The sequence below is a fragment of the Manis javanica genome, chromosome 6, assembly GCF_040802235.1.
Source record: "Manis javanica isolate MJ-LG chromosome 6, MJ_LKY, whole genome shotgun sequence".
Taxonomy (NCBI): Eukaryota; Metazoa; Chordata; class Mammalia; order Pholidota; family Manidae; genus Manis; species Manis javanica.
Genome location: NC_133161.1, coordinates 91402044 through 91418809, shown reverse-complemented (window position 1 = coordinate 91418809; position 16766 = coordinate 91402044). Strand labels below are relative to the sequence as shown.

The window sequence follows — 16766 nt, the reverse complement described above, 5'->3', positions numbered from 1 at the left end:
CCCAGTTCTAACCCTTTCATTATTCTGATTTTTTAATCTCTTAAATTTTTCAAATTTCTCAGTGTGCCCTTAAGATTTTAATGAACTCTATTTAGGTGGCTTTTAAGAAATTACTAGTTTTGAAAGACAAAATGGAATATATTAATCAGATTATAGGTGAGATGTTTGGCTTGATATTCCAAGTTAACATTGGGGTTTTTCAGCAACGCTGGGGTCTTCAGGAACGCTAGGATCTGGAAGTGCTTTAGGTTAAGGAGAAAGAGAACCTCTGACTAAACTATGCTAGTGAAAGCATGTCAGAAAGTATTCACTCATTTAAAAATAAAACTGTAGAATTATAACTAAGAATTTTTCGAAGTTATGAATGAGTGAACCTTTAGGTCAAGATTTGGTTTGAAATACAAGTTTTTGTACACCTACACTGACCCATTAGTTTGTGACATTATTGTTATTCAGAGTTAATTCTATGGAAAGACCCATCCTTAGATCATTTTTAAGGAAAATTAGGTACTCAGTGAATGAAAGGGTTCCTGTCTCATGGATCCCAGCTTGCTTTGACTGGCTTTTAAAAATCAGTATTGACTATACTTTGAAGAGATCAAATGTGGATCCTTGTCAGTTGCCCAGATGAGATACTTTTCCCTTAATACCTATGCGTATTTATAGCTTCCAGCTGTTTTTTTTTCATTTTATTATCATTAATCTACAATTACATGAAGAACATTATGGTTACTAGACTCTCCCCTTCACCAAGTCCCCCCCCCCAAAAAAAACCCATTACAGTCACTGTCCAGCTGTTTTTTTTAATTCCCTTCACCTATTCTGTCAAAGCTGTAACTTTCCCAGACGGTTTGCTGTGTCACAATCCAATTTCAGAGTTTTAAAGAACGTTTTGGTTTCCATGTCGTCTGTAATTAGCTGAAAACAAGTAACTTTCCCGATGGTTTCTGAAGTGGTGACTTCCACTGTTAGTAACATTTAGGGCTGAAAGAACAAATTCAAGGTGACTGGGAGTTGTAACTTTCTAACCACATTAATTTGGAAATTTATGTGGAAACCCCTCTTCTCACATCTGCTTTGTGAACAATGTTTAGCCAAAGTTCACAGGTGTCCTTAAAATGCTCTCAACCCATTCAAGCTGCCTGGAGGTGGTTCAGTGAGGAAAAATTTGACATGAATTTCTGCCTAGATCATCAGAAGTACCAAGAAACAAAGTTAATATACAAGATGTAGAAGAGCCCAATTAAAGTTGGGCACTTTATATAAGCTTTCTTGAAATTAGGTTTTCTTTTCAGTAAGTACTTCCTTTGGTCTAGAGAAAAATGATGTAGCGACCTTTTAAATTGTCCTGTGAGCTTGTATTCCTTCCTACCACTTCTCAAGTCAATGCCTTGCTGACATTATGCTTTTAGATTGAGTCTGAAACAGCAGCTTCTGAGGAAACCTTGTTCAATGCCTCCCAACGCCTAAGTGAGCTAGAGAGGAATGTTGAAGAACTTAAGCGGAAGTATGCCCAGAACTCTGGGGAGGCAGAATACATTGAAAAAGTAGCCAGTTCTGTGAAACAAACTGCAGATGATGCTAAGGAGGTAAGTATGTCTTTGTAACTTTACAGCTCTGTGGATAAAGGAGCAACTGGTCGCCCCCTCATTGCCTTCTTTGGCAATGGACCTAATGTAGTTATTTATCAGAAACTTTCCAAGTGACCTGTTTTCAAACAGCAGTCTTGAGAGACACAGATGGAAAATGGGAGTGGATATGAGAGTATCCAACAGGTGTGACCTGGGTCCTCAAATCCGAACTTGAATAAGAGTTTAAAAAATGGAATTAGAGGTAGAGGTCTGAAGCTCACTGAACTTTTATTTCTGTATTGCAACGAGGAAGATCTTTATGGCATACAGTATTCACCTGGCTATTTGAGAAATCTTTAAAAGCAGGGCAGAGAAAGCTCAGGGAATTCATAACAAAAAACAGCTAGTAGAGAACCCACTCTCACCACTTCCACACTCACTTGAATTAACCACCCCTCACTTCTCATTGGAAGGTACTCCCCAAATTTTTTGCCAGAAGCCATTGTTGAAACACATGTTCAATTTCTAAATTCGGTGTGGGCAGATGTTTATCTCCAAAGAAACAAAACAACTTTTGAATATTGAAACTTAAATGAAGAGACGGAGTTATAAATGAAGATTTCTTCCAGAAGTTACTGTAGCTTTTAGGCATTACATAAGGTGACTTCCCTACACCTCTGGGTTGGGGAAGAGAACAAAACAAGTTCACCACCACTTCTGTCTTGCATTATGGTTTATGGTTTTCCTGTGGTTTTGAGAGCATAAATCTCAGAAGTACTTCTTTTACAGAGTATTGTACACAAGTGACATTTGATTACAATAAAGAGGAACAAAACCCCTTGACGTGAAATTCCAGTATCTATGTTTGAACAGTGTTTCTCAAAAGAATCACTGGCAACCATCTTCCCAAACCCACACCAATCTCCACCCAGCACACACTAGTCTGTCCTTCCTTCCCTTCCATCTGGCTTTCTCCTGATTTCCTGGTTATCAGGCCCCCACGTACCCTAAACCTAATCAAGATCCAGCTGGTCCTCCTTCCCTTTCTCCACCATGGGCCTTTTCTGATGTCTAAATGTTTGGATCTCAGCACATCTACTTCTGAGACAGTCTGCGCTGACTTTCGTACCCTCTTCCACAGAGTCTCCCCAGAGAAGCACTGAGCAGCAGGAGAGAGGGAGGCCTCAGTGCCAGAGGCCTGTTGCAACTCCAAAATGTCTTTGAAATCTTTTTTTGTTGTGGAAAAATCACACCAGGGTTGTATTTAATTCCACTGTTTGAAGAAAACTTTTTCAGTTATTTACTATTGAATAGCTTGAGGCCTGAGTGCCTTTCGTGGTAGCCCTTAATCCAAAATGCTCACTGCACAAATTAACATCTTTGTGATCCCCCCAAGCCAGTTGCAATTATACTGCTGCTTGGGTAAATGCAATTACACCAAGTTTATCACCTCTCTGTGTCTAAATGTTAAACTGCAGACTCTAGATGGTGAGCTTGAGGAAAAGTATAAGAAAGCAGAAAAGTTAATTGCCAAAAAGTCTGAAGAGTCTGCTGATGCCAGAAGGAAAGCTGAAATGCTACAAAATGAAGCAAAAACAATTTTGGCTCAAGCAAACAGCAAACTGCAACTCTTAAAAGGTAAGAATTTTCATGTAGGCTGATGCTTTCATAAAGTATTTTAAAATTAAGACATCTAGAGTTGTTTCATTTAAAAGGTGAAAATCTATTCACTTTGCCTTAGGCACTTACACAGAGCCTTAGAGGTCAAAGAGCAGTATTAGGTTTTGTGACCATCATAGTATAAATTGCTTTTTCTTTTCATCTCCCACAGATTTAGAAAGAAAATATGAGGACAATCAAAAATATTTAGAAGATAAAGCTCAAGAATTAGTAAGACTGGAAGGAGAAGTCCGTTCCCTCCTCAAGGATATAAGCCAGAAAGTCGCTGTTTACAGCACCTGCCTGTAAGAGGGGCGGCAAGGGCTCTAAGGGACAGCCGAGGCGGCCCAAGTAAAACAGCTACATTTTAAAAACTGACTTCATGAGCTTCAAAATAAAAAACTCATTACCTATTTAATGTTTCTAATCACCACATTTTGTATGGAGTTAAATAAAGTACAGTGCTTTTGTATAAATATTTAGTATAACTCTTAAATTCATTGTTACTTTTACTGATTTCATGACTCCCCTTAACCAAGTATATTATTTTTACTGCAAACAATCGATTTATAAAGATGTTGATTACCTCCATGAAGGCCCTAATTTGTTACGTCTATAAGTGAGCTACTAGTCATCTATTTGCTAGGTCAGTATCCCCCACAAACCCACCCCAAAAGTCACCACCCAGTGGGAGCCCCAGACAGAGCCTGAGCTACCCTCACCATTTCAGTGGTGGCTCCAATCTCCAAGCCTCCTGGAAGTATTCCTTGCTGTAGGAAAGAACAAAAAGCAGCAACTTTTAGAAAAATCAGGAGGATGAATTGGTGCTTTTAAGTATCACCACCTCCAATCAGGGCTAGAGTTGCTAAAGGGAAAGTTCAAATTAAATGGCACAATTTACAGACATTGCTTCCAGTTGTGTGAGCAGTGCTACTCAAAGTACAGAGCGATACTTTAAAGTTCTCAGCTTTTATATTTTATTTGATTTCACAAACTAAAGAGTCTTTGCTACAATTTATAGGTAAGACCAAAACAATCACATAATGAACAATGGCTTATTCCACAGGATAAAGGAAATAGCTGACATACAATTGCCAGACCTATGTCAAATTTATAGCTGAGATAGCAGGGTAACAGGCCAGGCCCTAAGTGGTTTTTTCCACATTGTTCTCAGAGCAAGACTTTTCTGTGTACCATTTCACAACCACCCACACATTCGACACAGCTGCAGCTGAAGCTGGACCTGAACAAAAGTTGTATAAACAGCTGTAATTTCAACAATAAGGCACTTCCCTCTGGTTCAAGGCAATTATTTGTCACTTTTATTTAGGTAGGAATCCTAACAAAAACCAAAGTGGTCATACCTCATCATCTGCAACAGCAATTAAGTCTTACATTTTTTCCTCAATGATTTTACTTCAAACAGAACCTTTTCACTATCCTCATTTCTTTTCATCTAAGCAACTAAAGATCTCACCTTGAAATTACTTTTTAATCAGCTCAATGAACAGAACAACCTCAGCTCCACTCTACATAAGCCAAGAAAATACTGACAACTTAGTAAGTGAACATTTAAAACTTGTTTTATACCTAGGACTTGATTCCCACCCTAGATATATTTGCATTCTCATAGTGAATGGGAACCCTTAAAGCTGGATTTAACTTATTTTGTCTCAATATAGCTAGGACTTCATTAAATTATATTCCACTATTTCTAATATGACTATTTCTAAATGATTACAAACTTTTCCCCCTAGAGAAGGGGACAGGTTTGAAGTTTAAATACAGTAACTGTTCACATACTTTTGGGACTTAAGATATTTAAAAGATGCAGTTCGTTTCTAATAATGACAAAGTAGCACATATCAAACCAACCCTCCTACTGCTGACAACTGTGAACTCTGAACAAAATACATATTTTCCTAAAAGGCCAGGGTACTGGAGAACCAGCAGAAGGTAGCAGAATGTGGCAGAGAGCCAAAGAGAACAGAGGAGCACTGGATGAAATTCCCATTTGTAACACTTTTCACTTGGGGCAAGGTCCCAGTAAACAACTGGGTAAGGAATTGTAGGACAGAGTTTGGTAGCAATTAAAGTTTAAGGGGAGATGGCCCCACCCACAATTCTGCATATATTTCTGCCCGATCTCTGGTTTATCCATTAGAACTATGCATGTGTGAGGCTGACTTCAGGCAGCCCAGGGAAAGTTAAAAAAACTGAATATAGAGACTTCAGATGCTGCCTGCCCCACAAAGACTAAATTGACAAATTTGACATTGGAATTCAGCCAAATCAACTGCCTTTGAAAACAAAAACTCGGTATTTTTCAGAGGTACATAACAGAACCTGGATGTACCATTCATGACCATATGATTCCAAGACCACTGGACAGAATGGAGTGAAAGTGAAATAAATGTGACCTGTATATATAATGTAATTAAACCTGAAGATGACCAAATATTTTCCTTTTCACTAAGATGACCTGATACCTTATTCCATGCAGCTTTCTGCTGAGAAATTAGATTCTCCAAACCTTCCTTAAGACTATAATCTTTAAACTGCCATTAAAAGAATACCAAGTTTGCATTTCTCTAATACCTCAAGATACTTTATTTTCCTCTTTAGAAATGTATGCTATCCCAAATTTGACAACTAAAGGAATCTGAAATGATTCTTAAATGTAGTTATAATATGCAAAAGCCTACTTAACATTTAATACTTTGCTATTTAAGTATTTCAAGAAGTGGCCATTTTAAACATTTGTCAACAAATAAATCTTACAGCACTTTTTTAAGAAACCGTCATTTATTCTGTGAGGATACACTGGAAATCCACACAGAAAGAGGCAGCAGGCTAAAGATACCCTTGTTTCTCCAAAAATATATACTAAACATTTAGTATATATTGCTAAACTATATGACGGGGTAATAACCATTTAAATGCCTTAATACTATCCTATAATGTAGAAACAAGATGCATCTAGCCCTATAAGCAATAATAAAGAATAAATATTATACACTAAAGGTAGTCCTAAAAGAACTAGCACCATGTTGACATCCACTCAGAATAACCAGTAGGTAAATAGTTAAGACATGTTTACTTCCATATCTTCATTCCCCACTGTAATACATTTGCATCTCCACTTAATTGAATTTTGTAGATCTACCTCCTTCATTTGGTTAATTGTGTAACTATACTTCGGACTACAGATCCAATGGAACCTTAAAGTCTCAACATACAAATTCTACTTCTAAACTGCAAGACTTTGGGGATTAAATAAAACAAAGAAGAGAACATCATTTTTTATTTACACCAGTTCAGTTTATACATATTTTAATCTTATTCTAATGACTGACTGTTTACAATATGAAAAACGAGTTAAAAATAACCTGATTATCTTGCTTCCAACACAGCTAAACCATACTCCACAGCTCCATCTGTGTAAGTAAATCCAACTTTACTGTATCAGAGATAAAAGCTGCTTAACATAAATCAGTGAAGTTGAACCTTTTATAAACAGCATGAAAATACAGGCTGAAGAAAATTTTGTAAGATGCTACTTTAAGTAGCTTTTTTCTGCACTATTAATGCACTGAAACAAAATATTAAGTTTATTTAAAATATAGATGATATTACTCCATTCTGTCCAAACCTATTAAAGCCTCCCCAAAAGTTTCATAATTCAGTCCTAGAAATTCTAGGAGCTGTGAGCAATTCCTGTTCGGAAATGTGTCTCTACAAAAGCTCCCAGTAAACGTCAGAAAAAATATATATACTCTTCTAATTTAAAAGTTGATTGATTTGCCAAATGATGCAGCCAGGTTTGCTTCTCTAAAAGCTTCTGATAAGGTCTGCAAGGGAAAAAATTTAAAATTAAACACCAAGTATTCATGGATCAAAAGAAAACCGAGGTAGCCATTAATTCCATAAGTTGTTAATTACCGGATGTGCATGACAGACTCTAGCTATATCTTCACAGGATGCTCCATATTCCAATGCAAGAGCAGCTTCATTTACCATTTCACCAGCACCCTTTAAAATAATCAAAAAATAATTTTGTTACCTTGGCAAAAACTATTACAAGCTAACGGGATAGATTCTACGTTAGAGCAGTTATCTAACTCCTCCAGTCAGAAAAAGCTTAACACAGAAAAGTCACATGTAAATTAAGAGCTTGAGCTCTGGAGTCAGATGGCCTAGACTCAAGTCCTACCACTTAACTATCCCAAACACTCACTGACTGTGTGTGCTACATTTCCATTTATTCACCTCAAAAATGCAAACACCTACTTAAAATTAATCTATGTATTTAATACATCAGTCTATTATCATTATTGTTACATCAGATACCTAAGGGGAGTTCAGTGGTAGGAAAGGCTTCTCTTAAAAGGTAATATCTTAGCTAGGACCTGAAAAATAAGGCTCTGGTCATGTAAAGATCTGGAAGCAGAGCATTCCAGGCAAATGGTTCTTCCAGCACAAATGGGAACAGAGCAGCAAGTCTGGTCTGTTATGAGACTGACAGAAGGCCCATGAGACATGGGATTAATGAGCAAAAGGGAAGAATGGAAAGAGCTGAGGTCAGAAAGGTGGGCAGGACCAGATTTAGCAAGTACTATACATAACAGTCTGAAGTTGAAAAGGGCCACTAGTGAGTTTTAAGCAGGCACATGTTTTAAAACAAAGGGATAGTCTTAGTTGGAATATGAAAAGTACATAATATGGTGGGCAAGACTGTGAAAAGGCTACTAGTACCTTGCTAGAAAAGACGCACAAAGAAGCCATATTTGAACTTTGGCTGGTAAATAATTAACTCAGAATGTAAATACCAGGGTCTCAAATTAATCTACTAAATAAATAGCAATACTTTCCTGAAATTCAAATGGAATTTCTGGTTTTACAACACTCACTGGTCCTAGAATATGTGCTCCCAATACTCGGTCCGTTGATTTCTGCCCAAGAATCTTCACCATGCCATCTGTGTCAGCATTTGTCTTTGCTCTGCTGTTAGCAGCAAATGGGAATTTCCCAACTTTGTACTCAATACCCTGTGAGACAGAAAATGAGAACCTACATAAATCCTGAGTTCATTCCCATTGGTGAAAGCATCTGTCATACATCCAGAAAATAAACCTCAAGAAGACAATTCTTCATGTAGTATATGGAAGGCAAGACTAAAGGGCCTGTTAATGAAATGTATTTTGGGTACAAAAGTGAATGCAAATACCAGTCCATCTGGGTGTATTTCAAAGCCAAATATAAAAGCTCTGGAATTACTAGTTTTTGAATACAGACAAGTAAATGATCTCCTTTTATGATACTTACAAAGGAAAAAATATTCTACATAATTATTAAAATGCAACTATAAATGATTCTCAGTCACCAGTGTCATTTACTCAATTCATACCTTAAATTACTCTCATTCAAAAGAAATTGAAGATGACACAAGTAAATGGAAAGATAGTCCAGGCTCATGGATAGGAGGAAATAATATTGTCAAGCAAATTACAGATTCAATGCAACCCCTATCAAAAATACCAATGGAATTTTTCAAAGAACTAGATAAAATAATCCTAAAATTTGTATGGAACTACAAAAGACCCTGAATAGCCAAAGCAATCTTTAGAAAAAAGAACAAAGATGAAGGTGTCACACTCTTTGGTTTCAAACTGTACTACAAAGCTATGATAATCAAAACAGTATGGTACTGACACAAAAATTAGACACAGATCAATGGAAGAGCAGAGCGCAGAAATAAACCCTTACAAATATGGTTAATTACTATATGACAAAGGAGGCAAAAATATACCACGGGGAAAAGACAATCTCTTCAATAAATGGTACTGGGAAAACTGGGCAAATACATGCAAAAGAATGAAACTGGGTCATTGTCCGACATCATATGCAAAAATGAACTCAAAATGGATTAAAGATTTACATATAAAACCTGAGCACAAACAACTATGGAGGAAAATATAGGCAGTATACTCTTAAACATCAGCATTAGTAATTTTTTTCTGGATGTCTCTCTCCAGGCAAGGGAAACAAAAGCAAAAATAAACAAGTGAGACTACATCAAACTGAAAAGCTTCTGCACAGCAAAGGAAACCATCACCAAGATGAAAAGGCAACCTACTGTACTGGGAGAGTATATTCACAAATAATATAGCTGGTAAGGGGCTAATATTGAAAATATATGAAGAACTCATACAACTGAACACCTAAAAGAAGTAATAATCCTATTAAAAAATGGGCAGGGGACCTGAACAGACATCTTTCCAAAAAAGGCAAAAAGACAGCCAATAGACACACAAAAAGATGTTCAACATCACTAATCATTAGGAAAATGCAAATCAAGACCACAGTGAGATATTACACCTCATGCCAGTAAGAATGGCTAATATAAAAAGTAAAATAAAATAACAAGTGTTGGTAAGGATGTGGAGAAAAGGGGAACCCTCATACACTGCTGGTGGGACTGTAGATTAGTACAGCCACTATGGAAAGCAGTATGGAGGTCTCTCAAAAAATTGAAGACAAAAGTACCATATGACCCAGTAATTTCACTCCTGGGGAATTTTCCCAAAGAAAATAAAATTGAAATAATATATGCACTCCTGTGTTTATCAAAGCATTATTTACAATAGGCAAGATATGAAAGCAACCTAAATGTCCACTGATAAATGAATGGATGAATGAATAAACAAGAGGCAGTATATAGACAATGGAATATCAGCCATTTAAAAAGAATGTAATCTTGCCATTTGCAACAACATGGATGGACCTAGAGGGTATTATGCTAAGCTACATAAGTCAGACAAAGAAAAACAAATACTGTATGATTTCACTTATATGTGGAATCTAAAAAACAAAAACAAAAAATAGAGAGATAATCATAAACACAGAGAACAGACTGGTGGCTGCGATAGGAGAGGGAGTGGGGAATGGGAGAATTTGGTTAAGGCGATAAAAAGGTACAAAATTCCAAATATAAAATAAATTATCCACGGGGATGAAAACAGAGCCTAAGGAATAATATAGTCAGTAATATTGTATCTTTGCTGACAGACGATAACTACACCTATCATACTGAGCACTTAGTAATACGTACAATTGTCTAATCACTATGTTATACATCTAAAACCAATATAATATTGTGTATCAACTATTTCAATAAAAAGTAATTTTTATAATTAAATAAAACTACCCTCATTCAGGATTACCTCTTCTTTCAACTGCTCTTCTGATTTGCCAACCCAAGCAACTTCAGGGTGTGTGTAAATCACTGATGGTACACAATTGTAGTCAATGTGCACAGCGCCACCAGCCATTCCTTCAACACAGATAATGCCTTCATCCTCTGCCTTGTGAGCTAGCATTGGACCAGCAACCACGTCACCAATAGCATAGATACTACCAGAGATCAAAAGAAAGATAGTGAACTTCTGAAATCACAGATAAGATGGCATAACTGAAGCTGAGTAACAAAAATATGTTTCTACTTATTAAGTCAAAAAAATATATACCAAATACAGCTCTTCAAATATCTGTGAGTTCAGATTCTTACATTTGGGTAATGAAAAACTTCTACTAATTATTTTTGCTTTTACATAAGTTTACTATTCTTCCCCAAGAAAGTATGACAAAAGTCTTATTTTCAAAATAGTGTTAGAAATAAATTTTTAAATAATTAAAAATGCAGATAATTATCCAACTTACTTTGGAATTTTAGTTTGGAATCTGGTATTGACTGGAATTCTACCTTTAGGATCTAGTTCAATTCCAAGCTCCTCTAGTCCCAAATTCTGAGTAAAGGGTCGTCGACCAATGCAAACCAAGAGTACATCACAAGTGATAACTTCAGCTTTACCACCAGAAGCAGCTTCAATCCTAAACAATGAACAGGGTACAGCTGTTAAACACACATCTATGTAAGTAGCTAATGGACTTGGAAATTTAAGACTAGGCATTTCTCAAGTGTTGATGACACTTCTAAAAGGTGTAAATTTATTGTCAATAGAACAAACATAAGGCTGAGGCAATGAAAAAGTGTACATATCCTCCAGATTTATCATTAAAGATATATTGTATATTATAAAGCATATTATATAATACATATGTATATATAAATTACAAAACATATTACAGATGTTATAAAGATATCATTAGAAATATAATTAAAACCTCACAAAAACAGGCAGTATAATATAGGTTAAGAACATAGGTCTTAAGAGTCAAAAAGAAGCAATAACAAGTTGTGGCTCTGCCACTCTTATGTGACCTTAAGCAACTTATTTCATTAAATTGTGTAAGTATTTAATAAATAGAATGCCAGGCACATAATCTAATTAATACTATTACTGATTTCCCATCTGTTTAAAAATATTGATTTTACTGATTGTTGGGAATTTAAATTTTTCTGAATGTATAGTATGAAAAAGTACATTATAGTGAAAATATTGGACTAATTTTTCTAGCATCAACTTAGAAATTTCAATGGACTGATTTGCAAGTCATACTGAGTTATACTAACCAATAAAATGGTCGTAAGTAATAAAAAATCTGATACTGGAAATTGAGTGTTTTTCTTCAAGAAGCACACAGACTTTTTGTCCTATCAAAGACAAACATACTTACGAAACATCAATTTTTCCATCTGACTTCTTGGTAGCACCAGTAACTTTTGTATTCAATTTAAATTTAAATCCCTGTTTTTGAAGGATGCGCTGAAAGGTTTTAGATATCTCCATATCAATTCCAACTCCACCAACATGCCCCAAAAATTCAACTGCTATCACATCTGCACCAAGTCTTTGCCACACTGAACCCTGCAAATAACAATTAAAAGTCATAAAAATAAAAGAGGTTTCCATAACAAATGTTTACTAAATCATCTTAAATAACTGATTGTTAAGACTTCTTTTGTTAATTTGTTCCTATTAGAAGCTCTGAATTTTAAAATTAAACTGTAGCAAATATGTGTAATTTCATGTATTTATTCAACATTTATTGAGCACCCACTATATATCCTAGGTACAATTTTAGGTGGCAGGCCTGTATCAGTGAACAAAACACTGCCCTCAGGGACCTTATATTCTGGTAGAGGAGACACACAATTATGTAAAATTCATGTAGAAGGCAGTAGAATGCTATGAGAAAAATAAATCAGGAAGAAGAACAAGTAGAAAGGAGAGGGATTACAAATTTAAATAGCATGCTCAGGGAATGGATTCAGTGGGGTGACATTTCTACAAAGACCTGAAGAGAGGGAATGAATATATAGTTGACCTTAAACAACATGGGGGGGAGGCCAATACTCCCACATTATCAAAAATCCATGCACAACTTTTGACTCTGCAAAAACTTAACCACTAATAGCCTACTGTTGACTGGAAGCCTTACCATAACATAAACAGTTGACTAACACATATTTCGTATGTTATATGCTATTGATACTGAATGCTTACAATAAAATAACTGAAAGAAAAGGTTTTTCCAACCACAAATCTCCAAAAAAGTTTCCCAATGTTTATTGAAAAAAAAAATGTATAAGTGGACCCACACAGTTCAAACTCATGTTGTTCAAAGATCAACTGTACTTGTATGTGAAACAGGCAAGATGAACTTAACTTTACAGCATTAAAGTGAAAAACTATGAACATATCCTTTGTAAGAATGTGTATTAAATCTTTTGGTTATTTAAAATGCACCACAAGATTTTACCCCTGTAGTTAAATTTGGTCTGTGCTTTCATTTTACAAACTTTATGTATTTTGGGGGTGAGAGCTAAGTTAACTAGACGTAATACAATGAGACTAAGGAGCTAATAAGGAGCATATTCAAAACTGTACTACTAATGGATCATGGACCTAAATGCAAAACCCAAGGATATAAAATTTCTAGAAGAAATCACAGGAAAAAATCTTTGTGACCTTGAGTTCGGCAAAGATTTCTTGGCACAATCCATTAAAAAAAAAAAAAAAAAAAGATAAAACAGACTTCATGAAGATGAAAAACTTCTATTCAAAAGAAATTTAAGACCACAAAGAGAGAAGCCAGAATATGAGGGGAAAGAATTCAGAACATTTATATAAATCCTTTATATCCAGATTACATACAGACTTTTAAAACTCAGTATCAAAACCAACAAGCCCAATAAAAAAGACAAAATTTAAACAGGTCCTTCACCACAGAAGATCTAGAAATAGCAAATAAGCACATTAAGAAGATGCTCAACATTACAAGTCAGTAAAGAAATGCAATTTAAAACTATAAAGTGAGACTACTACGAGATATACCTAACCCATCAGAATGACTCAAATCCAAAAAACAACAATACCAACTACTCATGAGGTAGTGGAGCAACTGAAACTTACATTTCTTAATGGGGTTATAAAATGGTGTAGCTGCTTTTGAAAACACACTTGCTTAAAAGTTCAAACACAGAATTACCATTTTATCCAACAATTACACCTCCAGGTATATACTCAAGAGAAATGAAAACGTACGTCCACACAAAAACTTGCACACAAAAGTTCACAGCAGCATTTTCATAGTCCCAAAGTAGAAACAACCCCAACAACCATCAACTGATATAAAGATAAACAAAATGGGTTATAGCCGTAATACAGGATATTATAAGGCTATAAAGAGAAATGAAGTATATACAGAACCTTGAAGTTTAAATCTTATGCTATGTGAAGGACCCAGATACAAAATGCCACATATTGTATGAATTCTGTTTATATGAAATGTCCAGAATAAGAAAACCCATAGTCACAGAAAGTAAATTGGTGGTTGCAGGGGGTGGGAGAGGGGAGGAATGTAGAGTGACTGCTAATAGGCACAGGGTTTCTTTCTGAAGTGACGAAAATGTTCTGGAATTAGTGGTGACAGCTGCACAACTTTGTGAATACAGTGAAAATCATTAAATTGTACACTTTAAAATGGGTGACTATACAATGTGTGAATTATATCTCAATAAAGGTGTTTAAAAAAAAAGAACTGCTCTTCTGGACCTAAGTCATAATAGTAAGAACTAGTAAGAATGTAGAAATGATAAGCATCATCTTGAAGTCTGTAATTCATAGAGAATGACAAGCACAAATAGACAAGGGCCATACACTTCAAGAAAACTGACTTCAAGATCCTGAGTGATGGGAAAGCTCAAATAATATCTACCATTTATTCAGAGCTTGTTGGATACAGGTACTATGTTAAGGGTTTTAAAAGTATTATGTTATTAAATTCCAACAAAAATCCAATAAGGCAGTTATTCTCACCCCACCTGTATAATGAATCAACTAGTTGAGAAGCTCACTAATTTAAAAAGAATATAAAGTCATTAAGAGGCAGAGCTGAAATTCAAATTTAAATCTTATCTGATTCCAAAATCTATGTTCTTTAAAGCACTACATTAAACTGGAATGTAAGAAAGGCAAACTATAAAAAATAAAAATAGTCATATGAATAATATTTGAGAAAGTAAAGAGGTATGTATGACTACACACAGTAAGTTCTCTAGTAAATTTTTACAAAGACATGTTAAAACTAATTCAGTACAGTAACAGACACCCAGAACATTGTTGTCAAGATGTTTGAAATGACCCAGGCTTGTAGAAAAACCTAAAGCAAAAGTGCTGAGATGGAAGAAGTAGAATTACTGCTTGGGTATATTATTATACTGACCAACAAAAGAAAGTTAATCTACATTACTCTATTTTTCTTGCTTGTTTTATCCACCCATGAGAACAATTTTCAAAGTGGAATGAACAGAAGAAATATTAAGCAAGAAGCGAATTCCAAGATAAGAAAAACTAGTCATTTTTGATGCATAAACTCACCAAATTAGAAAATGACCTGAAGACTGCAGAACAGACCACCTATACCTGGGAAGAAGAGAAGATCCCACAGAAAAGGGTAAAGCGGCAGAAGCATGAAGCAGAAGAACCCAGGCCCTTCCCCAATCCCAGCCCACAAGCAGGAGGAGAGGAACGGAGCAGGGAAGGGATAGGCCCTCACGAACGCTGCACACCTGGCCCTGGAGATCTGCTCTGGGAACATGAGTCCACACTGCATTGGGTTCTGGCAATTAGCAGGGCTGGACACCAGGACAGCTGGAGCAGTATGGGAGGCTGAGACCCCAGCCATTTGTGGAGAACAGGCCCAATCTGGCAGTCCCACTGAGACCCAAGACAGGCAGCAGGTTGAAAAGATTTGCCAGGAGCAGGAGAGGTGCCAGAGGGGGAAGAGGTGGAAGGAACTCTCCACAGGAGAAAGGGTAGGTAGACAACACTTTCCAGCCTTCCCTTAGCCCAACAGATTGGGCACTCTCAGGAGGACCAAATGCTCCATTTTTCTCACTGGCAGCTCTGCCCTGAAGCACTTCCCTGTACACCCGCTCACCCTGACTGCTCTGCCCAGCAGAAGGAGGCATTCCCAGCTTTCTTGACCTCATCTCAACACAAGAGAGGAACATGCAGGAGCTAGCTCTGAGCGCTCCTCACACCCCCTGGGTGGCCCAGCACAGTGCCCCACACTCCACTGCAATGCAACTCACTGCCACTGCACAACCGCCCCATCCATCCTGGTAACCCAACAGCCCCACCACCACTGCAGGTCAGGTAAAGGGTGGCCCAGCCCACAATGATCCCAGAAGATGCCATACCGATCACAAAGGGCCAGCTGAGGCGACTGCCATCCTCAGGAGACTGAAATAGACCAACTGCCAAAAGACACATAGGAAGGTGGTTCCACCCACTGCCCACCAACAGCAACTGGGGCTTCACCACAAAGGAGAACCAGACACTGGAGAGTAAAGAGTCTTGAGCTTCCGGGTACCACAGGATGCCTTCTTCATAAAGCCATTACTCTCTAGACCAAGTGGCATAGAAGATCCATCTAACCCAAAGGAAGAAATACAGAAACCCTAACAGAATGATGAGACAGAGGACTATATTCCAAACAAAATCACAGGATAAGACACCAGAAAGAGGGTTGGATGTAATCAACATCACCAATTTTCTTGCCAAGATTTCAAAGTAACAGTCGTAAATATGCTCACTGATCTGCAGAAAAGAATTGACCATCTCAGGGAGGACTTCAACAAAGAGACAGAAGAGTTGAAAAGGAGCCACTCAGAAATGAAGAAAGCAGTAACTAAAATGAAATATATAATAGTGAGAATGAATAATAGATTGCTGCAAGTAGAGGAGACAATGAGATGGAAATTAGAGAACAGAAACAACTAAGCTGAGGAACAGAGAGAAAAAAGGATCTCTACTAAAGAATGCTAGAAAGCTGTGTGACAACCCCAAACGAAACAATATTCACATAATACGGGTACAAGAAGAGAGAGACAAAGGGAAAGACAGTCTCCTTCAAGAACTAATTGTTAAAAATTTCCCCAATCTGGGAAAGGAAATAAGACACCCCATGGAAGCACAGAGAAACCGTAACAAAAGAAACACCAGGAAGACAACATCAAGACATATAATAATTAAAATGGCAAAGATCAAAGACAAGGAGAAAGTACTC

The 16766-nt window shown here is 36.7% G+C and overlaps 2 protein-coding genes across 2 annotated transcripts in view; one reads left to right on the top strand and one right to left on the bottom strand.

The window, feature by feature from the left end:
- The window catches only part of LAMB1 (laminin subunit beta 1), an 81483-nt gene extending 77777 nt beyond the window's left edge, over nt 1-3706 (top strand). Inside the window, exons 32-34 of the mRNA XM_037010880.2 lie at nt 1413-1589; nt 3050-3209; nt 3403-3706. Coding sequence (XP_036866775.2) covers nt 1413-1589; nt 3050-3209; nt 3403-3539 — 474 coding nt within the window. The 3' untranslated portion in view covers nt 3540-3706. The remainder of the gene's footprint in view (nt 1-1412; nt 1590-3049; nt 3210-3402) is intronic.
- Nucleotides 3707-6517: 2811 nt separating this feature from the next.
- Nucleotides 6518-16766, bottom strand: part of DLD (dihydrolipoamide dehydrogenase) — a 64114-nt gene continuing 53865 nt past the window's right edge. Inside the window, exons 9-14 of the mRNA XM_073239030.1 lie at nt 11868-12058; nt 10950-11120; nt 10454-10643; nt 8141-8278; nt 7173-7262; nt 6518-7081 (exon numbers count right to left, since the gene is read on the bottom strand). Coding sequence (XP_073095131.1) covers nt 7016-7081; nt 7173-7262; nt 8141-8278; nt 10454-10643; nt 10950-11120; nt 11868-12058 — 846 coding nt within the window. The 3' untranslated portion in view covers nt 6518-7015. The remainder of the gene's footprint in view (nt 7082-7172; nt 7263-8140; nt 8279-10453; nt 10644-10949; nt 11121-11867; nt 12059-16766) is intronic.